The sequence below is a fragment of the Mytilus californianus genome, unplaced genomic scaffold (assembly GCF_021869535.1).
Source record: "Mytilus californianus isolate M0D057914Y unplaced genomic scaffold, xbMytCali1.0.p SCAF_8, whole genome shotgun sequence".
Classification (NCBI taxonomy): Eukaryota; Metazoa; Mollusca; class Bivalvia; order Mytilida; family Mytilidae; genus Mytilus; species Mytilus californianus.
In genome coordinates this window covers 111,936,972-111,953,348 of record NW_026262734.1, presented here as the reverse complement: position 1 = coordinate 111,953,348, position 16,377 = coordinate 111,936,972, and the positions used below count along the sequence as shown (strand labels likewise).

The following is a 16,377-nucleotide window of genomic DNA, read 5'->3' as shown; positions in this document are numbered from 1 at the left end:
ATAATATAGTTCACTGAACTTCACGCAAGACTGAAAGATGTATATTTTTTTCAAATTGATGTTAATTGTCTTATAGCAGTTTTACCCTTAGTGTGATTATCTACAGCTATTTTTAGTCCCTTACTGACGAAGTCGAAGGGGACTTTAGGTTTGCACTCCATCCGTCTGTCTGTCTGTCAAATATTTCCACACGGCGGCGGCGGCGTCAACAATGTATTAGTTTGTGATTAGGTCTAGTTTATGGTGAACCACTAGTGTAAGGTCAATGATATTTGGTATGCAGTTGTTAAATCATTGGCACATCTCATTGCCATGGAAATTATTTGGCCCTGCCCCCTCAGTCATGTCCATGGTCTATTGAATTTGAAACTTTTGCTTAGTTTACGTGTATTAGTTTGTGATTAGGTCTAGTTTATGGTGAACCACTAGTGTTAGGTCAATGATATTTGATATGCAATTGTATTATCATTGGCACATCTCATTGTCATGGAAATAATTTGGCCCTGCCCCCTCAGTCATGGTCTATTGACTTTGAAACTTTTGCTAATAGTTTACATGTATTAGTTTGTGATTAGGTCAGTTTAAGGGGAACCACTAGTGGAAGGTCAATGATATTTGGTATGCAGTTGTATAAGCATTGGCATATATCATTGCCATGGAGATAATTTGTGCCGCCCCCTCAGTCATGGTCTATTGACTTTGAAACTTTACTTATAAAAAACATGAAAAAGAAGATGTGGTGTGATTGCCCATGAGACAACTCTTCACAAGAGACCAAATGACACAGAGATTAACAACTATATGTCACTGTACGGCCTTCAACAATGAGCAAAGCCCATACCGCATAGTCAGCTATAGAAGGCCCCGAAATGACAAATATAAAACAATTCAAACGAGAAAACTAACAGCCTAATTTAAGTACAAAAAATGAATGAAAAACAAATATGGGCAATAATTTGGTATTCGGCCTTTGGTTTCTTTTTGTATCTTTTTTTTTAAGTTCTAAAACTTTAACTTTTATTCTGTGGGTTGTGTTGGTGTGAGAATAGTATTAATGGAACAAGTGGGTTTTTTGAGGAAAAATTAATCCATTTTGATTCACCGTTTTCGTGACAGGAAACCAAACAGGAAACAAAACTTTATTTTCTTTATTTTGCACAATTTATTTCAAAAGACATAAATGAACACCATTACTAGTGTTACTTGCTTCATGTTAATATTTAAAATGTATTTTCAATGTTAAATTAAGGTTTTTTTTAAACGCGACAGGAAACCTCAAGAAACCGAAAGCATTTATTTAGTTTTATTTTAATTGGAAAATCAGCTTAAAATAATCTGTACAGTAAACTTTTTCTTGATAATGTTACTTATAACTTTGGTTTTTAAATTTAGGACTGTTTTTGATAATTTTTCCAATAGACAATAAAAACTATGAGAATATAGAAACAAGGGCACTTTAGGATGTCACTATAATAAATTATTTTGAGCGCCGACTTGCATCTACTGATTTTGACTACCAATGTATTTTCTCTTGCTTTTTGTTATAATTCTTATATACACTTTTATATGTAGCACATGTGCCTACTAACCCTTCATGCCCTTAGAAACCCAATGCAGTGTGCTAGCTAGCTCAGTAACACAATTGCATGGTTAACACTTTGTGCTTATGCGTCACTAACCAGAAAATTCAAGCACTGTAAAAACTGGGAGATCTAGCTAGTGCTACTTATCTTATATAATGTACTTTTCTATAAGGGGCTGTTCCAGAAGTGAATGTATGGGGTGTTGGGAGGCACTTTCTCAGCTCTCACTTTTGATTCAATTGGAAAGATGCAGGACATTTTAAATTTCTAAATTTTATTGAACACAAAACAAAAAGCATGATCCAACAAACATATTAATGTTTTGAACATCCAATATGTGAGTGATGTCCATTTTATCCACAGTATAAGTAGTATCTTGTAACGTCCACCCTGTCCCTTGCTTTTTGTAAAATTTAAAATTGAGAATGGAAATGGGGAATGTGTCAAAGAGACAACAACCCGACCATAGAGCAGACAACAGCTGAAGTCCACCAATAGGTCTTCAATGTAGCGAGAAACTCCCGCACCGGAGGCGTCCTTTAGCTGGCCCCTAAACAAATATGTATACTAGTTCAGTTGCATGTTTTTATATAGATTAGACTGTTGGTTTTCCCGTTCGAATGGTTTTACACTAGTATTTTTGGGGCCCTTTATAGCTTGCTGTTCGGTGTGAGCCAAGGCTTCGTGTTGAAGACCGTACTTTGACCTATATTGGTTTACTTTTATAAATTTTGACTTAGATGGAGAGTTGTCTCATTGGCACTCACACAAAATCTTCTTATATCCAATAAAAGTTTGAATTGTTTTACGTTTGTGATTTCGGGACCTTTTATAGCTGACTATGTGGTATGGGCTTTGCTCATTGTTGAAGGCCGTACGGTGACCTGTAGCTCAGCTGTAAATTTCTGTATCATTTGGTCTCTTGTGGAGAGTTGTCTAATTGGCAATCATACCACATCTTCTTTTTTATAAAGACAAGATTCCATATACAAAACATTATTTTGTGGGTGAATAGACATGATAGAAATTCAATGAAATCCTATATTAATTGTTTACACCCATTCATTACAACTGCTGGAAAATTACAATTAAGTACCATGGATTACAGAAATATAACCAAAAACCTCATATACCAAAAAGAATAGCCTAGTTTATTTCACTAAATTTCTTTCCAAAATTTGTGACCACAAATATATAAATCTGATTAAAAAAAAAATTCTGGTAAGTTGTTATTGGGCTCGTTTCTCTAAAGGTCACAAGTTTGATGGTAACTTCTTATCATTCAATACAAATTATGACCGATCTTCAAAGTCACAAGTCCTTAGATTAAACAGAACCCTAGTTCCTTTCAGCAAGGGCAACTGTAAAAATGCTTATTTTACATGTCAACATTAAAGTGACATGTTATTTCATGCAATGTTTTATGGCAAATTTGATATCTAGGTGAACATATTTTCAAAGCAAAATGTTACTTTTAAGTTGAAAAGAAAAGTGTTTTGATATATTGGCCATGCAGGCAGTGAACCGGCACTACTTACCTGAAGGGAACTAACACTTTTGAAAAGCTATGAAATTGTGACGCATACAACTGAACTGGATACAACATTGGCCGTTTCCGTGTATTGATTTATTACTGGCATACTTATGCATTTAGATTTGCATCTCTGGTTAAAGTCTGTCTTAAATGTAATAGTATTACTATTAAACTCCTGAATATGTGTTTGTTTTGAAAAAAATTAGTGCAATTTATTCAGAAATTTCAACGTTTTCTTTACTGTTACAGGATACCATAATCGTTGTATCTTGATGTTTTAGCGAAAAAAATGTATTTATTGGTTTTTAAATTCCAGTTTTATACAATTAATTCCAATGTCAAATTCCTATTAATCCAGTAAAGTAAAAAACTTTTAACTTGGAATTAAAATCTTATAATAGGCATCTGTACATGTGCTATCTGTGACCTGTACACCATCTACATGGTTTCCACATATTTTTTTGTTAACCTTCTTTAGTGGGCTAAAATCGATAAAGTACTTCCTTTCAAGTCATGCATGGTAAAAGTTTACTTCTCCTTTGACAATATTATTGCATTTTTGAAAAGTGTTTGCAGAATATGATTAAAATTAAAAAAAAAAAAAAATTTGTGACAAAGATACCAACTCTGTACATTCCAAGTGTAAGGGTATATCAACATGTATTTTTTTAAAAATTATCTTTATTTACCTTAAATATCAAGTACAATTTACTGCTAAAGCAAAATCAATTCAACAAGCATCGGCAGAATGATAAGAAATGTAATGTTGATAGAATTTTCCAAGGACCCTTTTCATCGTTATCCGGAAACAAAGTGTGTTGTAACGTCCCCCGAATAAGAAATTGATTTTGTCAAGCCGTTGGGCATTTATTTTCACTCAAGATCGTATGTTTAACATTATGCACGTATGAAAAATAATAGACCCCCGGCGCGATCTCTTTGAAAATTGTATTTTCCTTTTTTAAACAATATGAAAACAGTCTACATAATATGCTTGCTACTATCCCGTTGGAAACAAAAACGATGCTTAGACCTAATATTTCATATACCCGGCCGTAAGCGCTTAATCACATGTTAGCCACACGTTTCACGTATGACCGGAAATGATTTGGACTGAACGACAAAAACTATTTAAATAAAAAAAAGTAAATAAAATGGACTTCTGTTTCGTGTGAAATGTAACGCATAACGATAACGTCATTTTCTAACTTAATTATTACAAAGAACAAAACTAGAATGTAAATAATCAATGATTTACCTGTTTGAACATCTCATGAGAGTTCATATTTGCATATTGTTATGAATAATTCAAGTACAATAAAGCAGACTACACCATCTAAAATTTGCGTTACGAAATCGGAAACCAAAATAACGCTACTTTTCTTACACCTGCTACAAAAATACTTAAAGTTCTTGGCAATTTCTTCTGACTATTCTTTTTGATCGATGTTTTTTATTATTTGAAAGCAAAAGTTACGATTTTGCAGGCAACGATTATCTTTAAATCGGGCAGCGTCACCCACTTCGGAAGCGAAAATAACGGTAAGAAACGACATACAAAAGTGGCCTGATAATCTTAAACATTTGTTTATTTCAAATTCCCTCTAGGGGAGATTAGAAAGCACCTATATTTTAATAGAAATAATAGCATTTGATGGTGGAGCAACAATTTCTCTCAACAAAATACAATATTTTATCACTTTTCTATCGTTATCAGAAACAGTCCCAATACCAAATTATTGCCCATATGTAACACTGCAACAAACGACAACCACTGAATAGTGTACATGTATTAGTTTGTAATTAGGGAAACATTAATGATAGGCCAATGTTAATTGGTATACAGTTGTATAAGCATTGGCACATCTCATTCCCAATGAGAATATTTGGCCCCGCCCCCTCATGCATGGTCTACTGACTTTGAAACTTTTGCCTAGTTTACATGTATTAAGTTTGTGATTAGATCAGTTTAAGATGAACAGCTACTGTTAAGTCAATGATATTTGGTATGCAAATTAATTGGCATTTGCAAGTCTTGATCGTGGTTCATGGACTTTGAAACTTTTACATAGTTTACAAGTTAGTGTTAATGTTTGTGTTTAGGTTTGTTTAAAAGGAAGGACTTATGATAAGTCAATGGTATTTTGTATGCAGTTGTATTAGTATTGGCACATCTCATTTCTGTGGACAATGATGGAGATTGTTTAGCCATGTACCTTCAGTCATGGTTCATTGACTTTGAATATTTGCATAACTTATATGATAAAGTACTGCTATGTTAATTTCAACATTTGCATTATCAAAAATACAAATAGGCGAGACGTATCTCTGTGTTAACAGTTTATTTTCTTTTTTGTTCATGTCTGAAGATATTGACTTCATATTTGTTATATAGTTTACACCATGACAACTTATAGATGAAGTTAGCATTTTGTTCCAGTACAATGAATTTTTAACCGGTAGGGGACTTTGTATTGCCATAACATTTCTTGACATTTGCAGTTATCTTAGACATTACTTGGGACTGTCAACAAATTATTCAGTAATGATCGATTTAGCAGGTGCAACATTTCAGTGCACTCTTTTTAGTATTAGGCCGTGTAATTTTGGTGTAAGCCAAAACTTATTCATAATTGTTAATAGGAAAAAAAGAATATGTGGTAAGATTGTCAATGAGAAAACTACCTGCCAGAGACCAAATGACGTAAAAGTTAGCAAATATAGGTCACCATACAGCCTTCAACAATGAGCAAAATCCATACCTCAAAGTAAGCTATTAAAGGCACTGAAATGACAAATGTGAAACAATTCTAACAAGACACTAACAGCCTGATTTATGTATGAAATATAATACACAGCAAAAAATGACAATCACTGAATTACAGGCTCCTGACTTGGGGCATGAACATACATAATGTGCCAAGGTTAAACGTGTACCGGTGGCAAACCCTCCCCTAACTTGGGGCATAAACATACATAATGTGGCAAGGTTAAACATGTGTACCGGTGTCAAACCCTTCCATAATTTGGGGCATAAACATACATAATGTGGCAAGGTTAAACATGGGTACCAGTGTCAAACCCTCCCCTAACTTGTGGCATGAACATACATAATGTGGCGAGGTTTAACATGTGTACCGGTGTCAAACCCTCCCCTAACCTGGGGTATGAACATACATAATGTGGCAAGGTTAAACATGTGTACCGGTGTCAAACCCTACCCTAACTTGGGACATGAACATACATAATGTGGCAAGGTTAAACGTGTGTACAGGTGTCAAACCCTCCCCTAACTTGGGGCATAAACATACATAATGTGGCAAGGTTAAACAAGTGTACCAGGGTCAAACCTTCCCCTAACTTGGGGCATGAGCATACATAATGTGGCAAGGTTAAACATGTGTACCGGTGTCAAACCCTCCCCTGACTTGGGGCATGAACATACATAATGTGGCAAGGTTAAACATGTTTACTGGTGTCAAACCCTCTCCTAACTTGGGGCAGGAACATAAATAATGTGGAGAGGTTAAACATGTGTACCATTGTCAAACCCTCCCCTAACTTGGGACATGAACATACATAATGTGGCAAGGTTAAACATGTGTACCAGTGTCAAAGCCTCTCCTTACTTGGGACATGAACATACATAATATGGCGAGGTTTAACATGTGTACCGGTGTCTAACCCTCCCCTAACCTGGGGTATGAACATACATAATGTGGCAAGGTTAAACATGTGTAAAGGTGTCAAACCCTCCCCTGACTTGAGACATGATCATAAATAATGTGGCGAGGTTAAACATGTGTACCGGTGTCAAACCCTACCCTAACTTGGGACATGAACATACATAATGTGGCAAGGTTAAACAAGTGTACCAGGGTCAAACCTTCCCCTAACTTGGGGCATGAGCATACATAATGTGGCAAGGTTAAACATGTGTACCGGTGACAAACCCTCCCCTGACTTTGGGCATGAACATACATAATGTGGCAATGTTAAACATGAGTACCGGTGTCAAACCCTCCCCTGACTTGGGACATGAACATACATAATGTGGCAAGGTTAAACATGTGTACCGGTGTCAAACCCTCCCCTGACTTGGGACATGAACATAGATTATGTGGCAAGGTTACACATGTGTACTGGTGTCAAACCCTCCCCTAATCTGGGGCATGAACATACATAATGTGGCAAGGTTAAACATGTGTACCTGTGTCAAACCCTCCCCTAACTTGGGGCATGAACATACATAATGTGGCAAGGTTAAACGTGTGTACCGGTGTCAAACTCTCCACCAACTTGGGACATGAACATACATAATGTGGCAAGGTTAAACATGTGTAACGGTGTCAAACCCTCCCCTAACTTGGGACATGAACATACAATATGTGGCAAGGTTAAACGTGTGTACCAGTGTCAAACCCTCCCCTAACTTGGGACATGAACATACATAATGTGGCGAGGTTTAACATGTGTACCAGTGTCAAAGCCTCCCCTTACTTGGGACATGAACATACATAATGTGGTGAGGCTTAACATGTGTACCGGTGTCTAACCCTCCCCTAACCTGGGGTATGAACATACATAATGTGGCAAGGTTAAACATGTTTACTGGTGTCAAACCCTCCCCTACCTTGGGACATGAACATACATAATGTGGCGAGGTTTAACATGTGTACAGGTGTCAAACCCTCCCCTAACTTGGGACATGAACATACATAATGTGGCAAGATTAAACGTGTGTACCGGTGTCAAACCCTCCTCTGACTTGGGGCATAAACATACATAATGTGGCAAGGTTAAACGTGTGTAACGGTGTCAAACTCTCCCCTAACTTGGGACATGAACATACATAATGTGGCAAGGTTAAACAAGTGTACCAGGGTCAAACCTTCCCCTAACTTGGGGCATGAGCATACATAATGTGGCAAGGTTAAACATGTGTACCGGTGACAAACCCTCCCCTGACTTTGGGCATGAACATACATAATGTGGCAATGTTAAACATGAGTACCGGTGTCAAACCCTCCCCTGACTTGGGACATGAACATACATAATGTGGCAAGGTTAAACATGTGTACCGGTGTCAAACCCTCCCCTGACTTGGGACATGAACATAGATTATGTGGCAAGGTTACACATGTGTACTGGTGTCAAACCCTCCCCTAACCTGGGGCATGAACATACATAATGTGGCAAGGTTAAACATGTGTACCTGTGTCAAACCCTCCCCTAACTTGGGGCATGAACATACATAATGTGGCAAGGTTAAACGTGTGTACCGGTGTCAAACTCTCCACCAACTTGGGACATGAACATACATAATGTGGCAAGGTTAAACATGTGTACCGGTGTCAAACCCTCCCCTAACTTGGGACATGAACATACATAATGTGGCAAGGTTAAACATGTTTACTGGTGTCAAACCCTCCCCTGACTTGGGACATGAACATAGATTATGTGGCAAGGTTACACATGTGTACTGGTGTAAAACCCTCCCCTAACCTGGGGCATGAACATACATAATGTGGCAAGGTTAAACATGTGTACCTGTGTCAAACCCTCCCCTAACTTGGGGCATGAACATACATAATGTGGCAAGGTTAAACGTGTGTACCGGTGTCAAACTCTCCCCCAACTTGGGACATGAACATACATAATGTGGCAAGGTTAAACATGTGTACCGGTGTCAAACCCTCCCCTACTTGGGACATGAACATACAATATGTGGCAAGGTTAAACATGTTTACTGGTGTCAAACCCTCCCCTAACTTGGGGCAGGAACATAAATAATGTGGCGAGGTTAAACATGTGTATTAGTGTCAAACCCTCCCCTAACTTGGGACATGAACATACATAATGTGGCGAGGTTTAACATGTACCAGTGTCAAAGCCTCCCCTTACTTGGGACATGAACATACATAATGTGGCGAGGCTTAACATGTGTACCGGTGTCTAACCCTCCCCTAACCTGGGGTATGAACATACATAATGTGGCAAGGTTAAACATGTTTACTGGTGTCAAACGCTCCCCTACCTTGGGACATGAACATACATAATGTGGCGAGGTTTAACATGTGTACAGGTGTCAAACCCTCCCCTAACTTGGGACATGAACATACATAATCGTGGCAAGATTAAACGTGTGTACCGGTGTCAAACCCTCCCCTAACCTGGGGTATGAACATACATAATGTGGCAAGGTTAAACATGTGTACCAGTGTCAAACCCTCCTCTGACTTGGGACATGAACATACATAATGTGGCGAGGTTTAACATGTGTACCAGTGTCAAAACCTCCCCTCGCTTGGGACATGAACATACATAATGTGGTGAGGTTTAACATGTGTACCAGTGTCAAACCCTCCCCTAACTTGGGACATGAACATACATAATGTGGCAAGGTTAAACATGTGTACCAGTGTCAAACCCTCCCCTTACTTGGGACATGAACATACATAATGTGGCGAGGTTAAACATGTGTACCAGTGTCAAACCCTTCTCTGACTTGGGGCATGAACATACATAATGTGGCAAAGTTAAACACGTGTACAGGTGTCAAACCTTCCCCTGACTTGGGGCATAAACATACATAATGTGGCAAAGTTAAACATGTGTAAAGGTGTCAAACCCTCCCCTGACTTGGGGCATGAACATACATAATGTGGCAAGGTTAAACACGTGTACAGGTGTCAAACCTTCCCCTGACTTGGGGCATAAACATACAAAATGTGGCAAAGTTAAACATGTGTAAAGGTGTCAAACCCTCCCCTGACTTGGCGCATGAACATACATAATGTGGCGAGGTTAAACATGTGTACCGATGTCAAACCCTCCCCTGACTTGGGGCATAAACATACATAATGTGGCAAGGTTAAACACGTGTACAGGTGTCAAACCTTCCCCTGACTTGGGGCATAAACATACAAAATGTGGCAAAGTTAAACATGTGTAAAGGTGTCAAACCCTCCCCTGACTTGGGGCATGAACATACATAATGTGGCGAGGTTAAACATGTGTACCGATGTCAAACCCTCCCCTGACTTGGGGCATGAACATACATAATGTGGCAAGGTTAAACATGTGTACCGATGTCAAACCCTCCCCTGACTTAGGGCATGAACATACATAATGTGGCAAGGTTAAACTTGTGTACCGATGTCAAACCCTCCCCTGACTTTGGGCATGAACTTACGTAATGTGGCGAGGTTAAACGTGTACCGGTGTCAAACCTTCCCCTTACTTGGGAAAGTGATGTAACAGTACAGCAAAAGAAGGAACTATAAAAATTAGTTAAAAGGGCTAATCTTCTTATTTCATTTAACCTACCAGATTGATACAAAGCACAAAGGACAACAAGTTCAATCTGAGAGTATCATGTTCATAATTTGTTGTTTTTATTTTTTTAAGATATTCTGATGGATCACGATGAAGTTATTCCTAAACATATACTTGGTAAGTTTATTGATGTAGAACATTGGAACATTACTTACCATTAATCCTACAATAAGGCATATTAGTATATATAACTGGAAAATACACATGTTTTGATTGATAAGGGCTTGTATTGAGGATACAATCACTTTATACTTTTCATGTTGTCATGCAGGCACTCAAATTTAAGCTTTGCTTGTAACATGAAATAAAAAAAAAGGAAAATGATTCGCTTTTTTGGCATCAGTATTTATCATTTGTTTCTATGACACAAAAAAATGTGCAAGCGGTGTAAGTTTTCTAGTTTGTATTTATCGACTCCTTTTATACTGCTTGTATTTTGATTCAAAGGTAGAAATCAAATTATTTGCATGTCACAGTTTATTTTGGGGTCATTTAAGAGATCTGCGACACCAACTTGAAAACACACAGAACATGCAGAAAATAAGTGCTTTGGAATAATAAATTAGGCACTTATTAATTTTATGACAAAAACCATAAACAAACATAGTACATGTAGTGTGAACATATAGAAGTTACTACAAAACATATAAAATGTCACAACAATGATAATAAATAATAACATACTTGTCAGAGTATTTTTCTTAAGGGGTAATACCACCACTGATATTCTCCTATTAGTCTTTGTTTAGCTGGCATTTAACAGTATGTTTCTTTGATTTAAGTAAAGAAATATTTACCATGGATTAAATTTAAATTAGTACATCAGTGAAAATTTCACACCACATTTCATCGCATTGCAGAAAATAACCATCATCTTAAGTTTTAAAAATATGAATAAAAAAAAAAGAATGGTGCTTCAAAACACCCAAGATATATGAACATGATGAAGTATACTTTATTTTTGTGGTATTTCACCTTGAAATTTGAACTTAAAATCGATAGTTAATTTATTGTATTTCATTTTTTACAGAGCAGTTCGAAAGACGTTTGGAACAGTGGAAAAAGGATGATCAACAGTTTGTTAGCACTGAAGCAGAAAAACATGTAATGCAAAAAGTTTTGACACAAAGTTCCGTTACCCTGGTTGGAAATTCTGGCACTGGAAAAAGTTTTCTTTCTAAACACATTGCCCTCATAATGAAGAAACATGGCTATACTGTAATTCCATGTAGTAAACCTGAAGATATTGGAAAATGGTTTAAACATGATAGGAAAACATTATTTGTCTATGATGATGTGTGTGGCAGATATACTCTTAATCAACAAATTTACAATGACTGGAAACAAAATCTTAATGACATTACATCTCTTCTTACAGACCAATGTTGTAAAATTATATCTACATGTAGATTGGAAGTTTACAAAGATGAAATATTTAGCGACCTATCTATTTTCAAAATGTGTAACATCGATTTGAGTGCACAAGAATTCAGATTTAGTGCTGCTGAAAAAATAGCTTTAGCTGGAATGTATTTTAAGGAAAATACTGATGAAGCAATGAAATTGTCTGAAAAATATGACTTTTTCCCGCTTTTATGTAGCTTGTATCATAAACAGAACCTCCAGAAAAATGTAAGCCTAAGTACTTTTTTTAGCAATCCTTTTGGCGTTTTTAAAGATCAAGTTGCTCAAATGTATAAAGAAGGTGATACTGGTAAAATGAAATATTGTAGCTTGGTCCTTTGTGTAATGTTCAACAACACGTTGACAGAAGAAAACTTCTCCTCAAAAGATAAGAAGATAGGAGCAGTCCTAGAAGATTTACTAGAAGAATGTGAATTGAATAAAGGAGCATCCATCAAACGTTTAAAGAAATCACTTGAAACACTTGATGGTACCTACGTGGTCAAGGAGGATAATAAATACAAAATAATCCATGATAAGTTGTTTGATTTCCTTGCTAAATACTTTGGGGAGAAGATGATACAGATTTTCATTGATCATGCTAATACTGATTTCATTGAGGAGAGATTTCTATGGAAGATAACAGATAACATGGGCACAGAAACAGAGTTTGTAATAAGAATACCTGATAAATATATAAATAGATATATAGAAAGGTTACTGATAGACTGGGAGAATGGTTATGTATACAGTGTATGTGTCAACAGAAACATGAAGTCTACTACATTTACAGAAAACTTCATAACACGTTTAAACCAACTTGATTTATCAAAACAACAACAACTTGTTTCTACTAAAGATATTCACAATAAAGATATAGCACTTTCAGGAAGTTGTTATATGGGTACTATTGAACTTGTCAAATGGTTGATAAGTAGGAATAGTGACATTAATTATTGTAGAGAGGATGGTAACTTCCCTTTATTATGGGCAAGTCAGGAAGAACATGTTGATGTTGTTAAAGAACTGTTACAACATTCAGCTGATGTCAATAAATGTAGTAATGATGGAACCCCACCACTACAGATTGCTTGTTACAACAACAAGATAGAGGTTGTACATGTACTTCTTCAGAGTGATGATGTTGATATTAATCTCTGTGATGATGATGGATGTTCTTCACTTTATATAGCAAGTCAGGAAGGACATGTTGATGTTGTTAAAGAACTGTTACAACATTCAGCTGATGTCAATAAATGTAACAATGATGATGTATCACCTCTGTATATAGCAAGTGAGAAAGGACATGTTAATGTTGTTAAAGTACTGTTACAACATTTAGCTGATGTCAATAAATGTAGGAATGATGATGCATCACCTCTGTATATAGCAAGTCAGAATGGATATGTTAATGTTGTTAAAGAACTGTTACAACATTCAGCTGATGTCAATAAGTGTAGTAATGATTGTGTATCACCTCTGTATATAGCAAGTGAGAAAGGACATGTTGATGTTGTTAAAGAACTGTTACAACATTCAGCTGATGTCAATAAATGTAGTAATGATGGCACCCCACCATTACAGATTGCTTGTTACAACAACAGGATAGAGGTTGTACATGTACTTCTTCAGTGTGATGATGTTGATATTGATCTCTGTGATGATGATGGATGTTCTTCACTTTATATGGCAAGTCAGAAAGGACATGTTAATGTTGTTAAAGTACTGTTACAACATTCAGCTGATGTCAATAAATGTAGTAATGATGGTGTATCACCTCTGTCTATAGCAAGTCAGGTAGGACATGTTGATGTTGTTAAAGTACTGTTACAACATTCACCTGATGTCAATAAATGTGACAATAATGGTGTATCACCTCTGTATGTAGCAAGTCAGAATGGACATGTTGATGTTGTTAAAGTACTGTTACAACATTCAGCTGATGTCAATAAATGTGACAATAATGGTGTATCACCTCTGTATGTAGCAAGTCAGAATGGACATGTTGATGTTGTTAAAGAACTGTTACAACATTCAGCTGATGTCAATAAATGTGACAATAATGGTGTATCACCTCTGTATGTAGCAAGTCAGAATGGACATGTTGATGTTGTTAAAGTACTGTTACAACATTCACCTGATGTCAATAAATGTGACAATAATGGTGTATCACCTCTGTCTATAGCAAGTCAGAATGGACATGTTGATGTTGTTAAAGTACTGTTACAACATTCAGCTGATGTCAATAAATGTAGTAATGATGGCACCCCACCATTACAGATTGCTTGTTACAACAACAGGATAGAGGTTGTACATGTACTTCTTCAGTGTGATGATGTTGATATTGATCTCTGTGATGATGATGGATGTTCTTCACTTTATATGGCAAGTCAGAATGGACATGTTGATGTTGTTAAAGTACTAATACAACATTCAGCTGATGTCAATAAATGTAGTAATGATGGCCACCCACCATTACAGATTGCTTGTTACAACAACAGGATTGAGGTTGTACATGTACTTCTTCATTGTGATGATGTTGATATTAATCTCTGTGATGATGATGGATGTTCTTCACTTTATTGGGCAAGTCAGAAAGGACATGTTGATGTTGTTATAGAACTGTTACAACATTCAGCTGATGTCAATAAATGTAACAATAAAGGTAAAAATTCTCTTAGTGTAGCACAGTGGCAAGGACATATAGAAATAGAACAATTGTTAAAAGGAAAACGAATAGATCAACATTTATGTCAAAATGATTAGTGAACATGGTGAAGGATGTTTTTTTTTTTTTTTAGAATTTGGACATTTTCATACATGTATCGTAATTCATTTATTTAAAACCTCATAAAGCTGAAATTAGTTTATAGTTTGAAGTATCGGCACTAGTCTATACTTATATTAACCTTTACCGGTTTTGTTTTTTCTCTCTATTGTATTGTTAGGTTGCTGTCTATATTAACAAATCTCTTTTTATACATATATATACATACATATCTTGTTTTAAAGAACTATTGGAAAGATTTTAGTGAAAATACTGTTAAATCAGATAAAGTAACTAACTGTTGGCTTGTTTTTCAATTAACACGATTAAAAAAATACAGCAAATTATTTGGAATTGAAAGCATTTAAAGATAGACCAGCAGTATGAAAGATAGGTGCACACCCCCTAAAAACAGAGACAGATGGATATGCAAAAAACAATTATATAGATAAATCACAAAGGTTATGTTGGATAAAGTTGAAGATGAAAAACATTGTATATGTGAATGTCCTCGTTATAATCTCTTGAAGAAATAGTTCTATAATATCATTTGTAAAATTGTAAAAATGTAAAATTCAAATTGTCTTTTTATTCAAGAAAACGTAGAGGTATTAACAATTATCATGATTATTGGAATGTATAAGGAATGTCTTGAAATCAGAAAACTATCAATATTGTACAGATATGTTTATATGTAACCCATTAAGAATATTTACCTGTTAATATTATGTATTATCTGTTTTATAACTGCATGTTTACTCACATGCTTATGGCTTTGGACTGGCTTAACATTTAGTTGATTATATTCATATTTATATATGATTGACAACAATATTTTTGTCAATTATGAAAAATCATCATTTTAAACTACTTTAATCTCATGGGCTATTTAAATGGAATAAAAATATCTTATTATATCTTAATATCTTGTACATAAAAAGTCATGAAAGTAGACAGTTTACACTGCCTTTTTTGAGTTTTACATCTGCGTTCATATCTCCATGACTTTAAATACTAGTATCAATAGTGCTGAAAGTGGCGTTAAACACCAATCAATCAAATCAAATCTCATCTCCATGTCTATAAGTACTAGTACTAATAGTGCTGAAAGTGGCGTTAAACATCAATCAATCAAATCAAATCACATCTACATGTCTATAAGTACTAGTACCAATAGGGCTGAAAGTGGCGTTAAACACCAATCAATCAAATAAAATCACATCTCCATGTCTATAAGTACTGGGATCAATAGTGCTGAAAGTGGCGTTAAACACCAATCAATTAAATCACATCTCCATGACTATAAGTACTGGGATCAATAGTGCTGAAAGTGGCGTTAAACATCAATCAATCAAATCAAATGATATCTCCATGACTATAAGTACTGGGATCAATAGTGCTGAAAGTGGCGTTAAACACCAATCAATCAAATCATATCTCCATGTCTATAAGTACTAGTACCAATAGGGCTGAAAGTGGCGTTAAACACCAATCAATCAAATCAAATCACTTCTCCATGTCTATAAGTACTGGGATCAATAGTGCTGAAAGTGGCGTTGAACACCAATCAATCAAATCATATCTCCATGTCTATAAGTACTAGTACCAATAGGCTGAAAGTGGCGTTAAACACCAATCAATCAAATCAAATCACATCTCCATGTCTATAAGTACTGGGATCAATAGAGCTGAAAATGGCGTTAAACATCAATCAATCAAATCAAATGATATCTCCATGACTATAAGTAATG

The 16,377-nt window shown here is 35.8% G+C and overlaps 1 protein-coding gene and 1 long non-coding RNA gene across 14 annotated transcripts in view; one reads left to right on the top strand and one right to left on the bottom strand.

Moving 5' to 3' along the window:
- The window catches only part of LOC127711594 (uncharacterized), an 84,835-nt gene extending 69,915 nt beyond the window's left edge, over window positions 1-14,920 (top strand). For 7 of the 13 annotated variants that reach the window (XM_052217685.1, XM_052217686.1, XM_052217683.1 and 4 more), the window contains 4 exons: window positions 10,528-10,572; window positions 11,486-12,972; window positions 13,471-13,656; window positions 13,756-14,920. In XM_052217685.1, coding sequence (XP_052073645.1) covers window positions 10,528-10,572; window positions 11,486-12,972; window positions 13,471-13,656; window positions 13,756-14,625 — 2,588 coding nt within the window. In that variant the 3' untranslated portion in view covers window positions 14,626-14,920. The remainder of the gene's footprint in view (window positions 1-10,527; window positions 10,573-11,485; window positions 12,973-13,470; window positions 13,657-13,755) is intronic. The other 6 variants (XM_052217690.1, XM_052217694.1, XM_052217693.1 and 3 more) reach the window with 6 other exon arrangements.
- On the bottom strand, window positions 13,013-14,169 carry LOC127711601 (uncharacterized). The gene is made up of 4 exons (XR_007986802.1): window positions 14,033-14,169; window positions 13,700-13,933; window positions 13,238-13,399; window positions 13,013-13,138 (listed from the first exon to the last, which is right to left on the bottom strand). It is a non-coding gene; the product is annotated as an uncharacterized LOC127711601 (long non-coding RNA).
- Window positions 14,921-16,377: the final 1,457 nt, after the last annotated feature.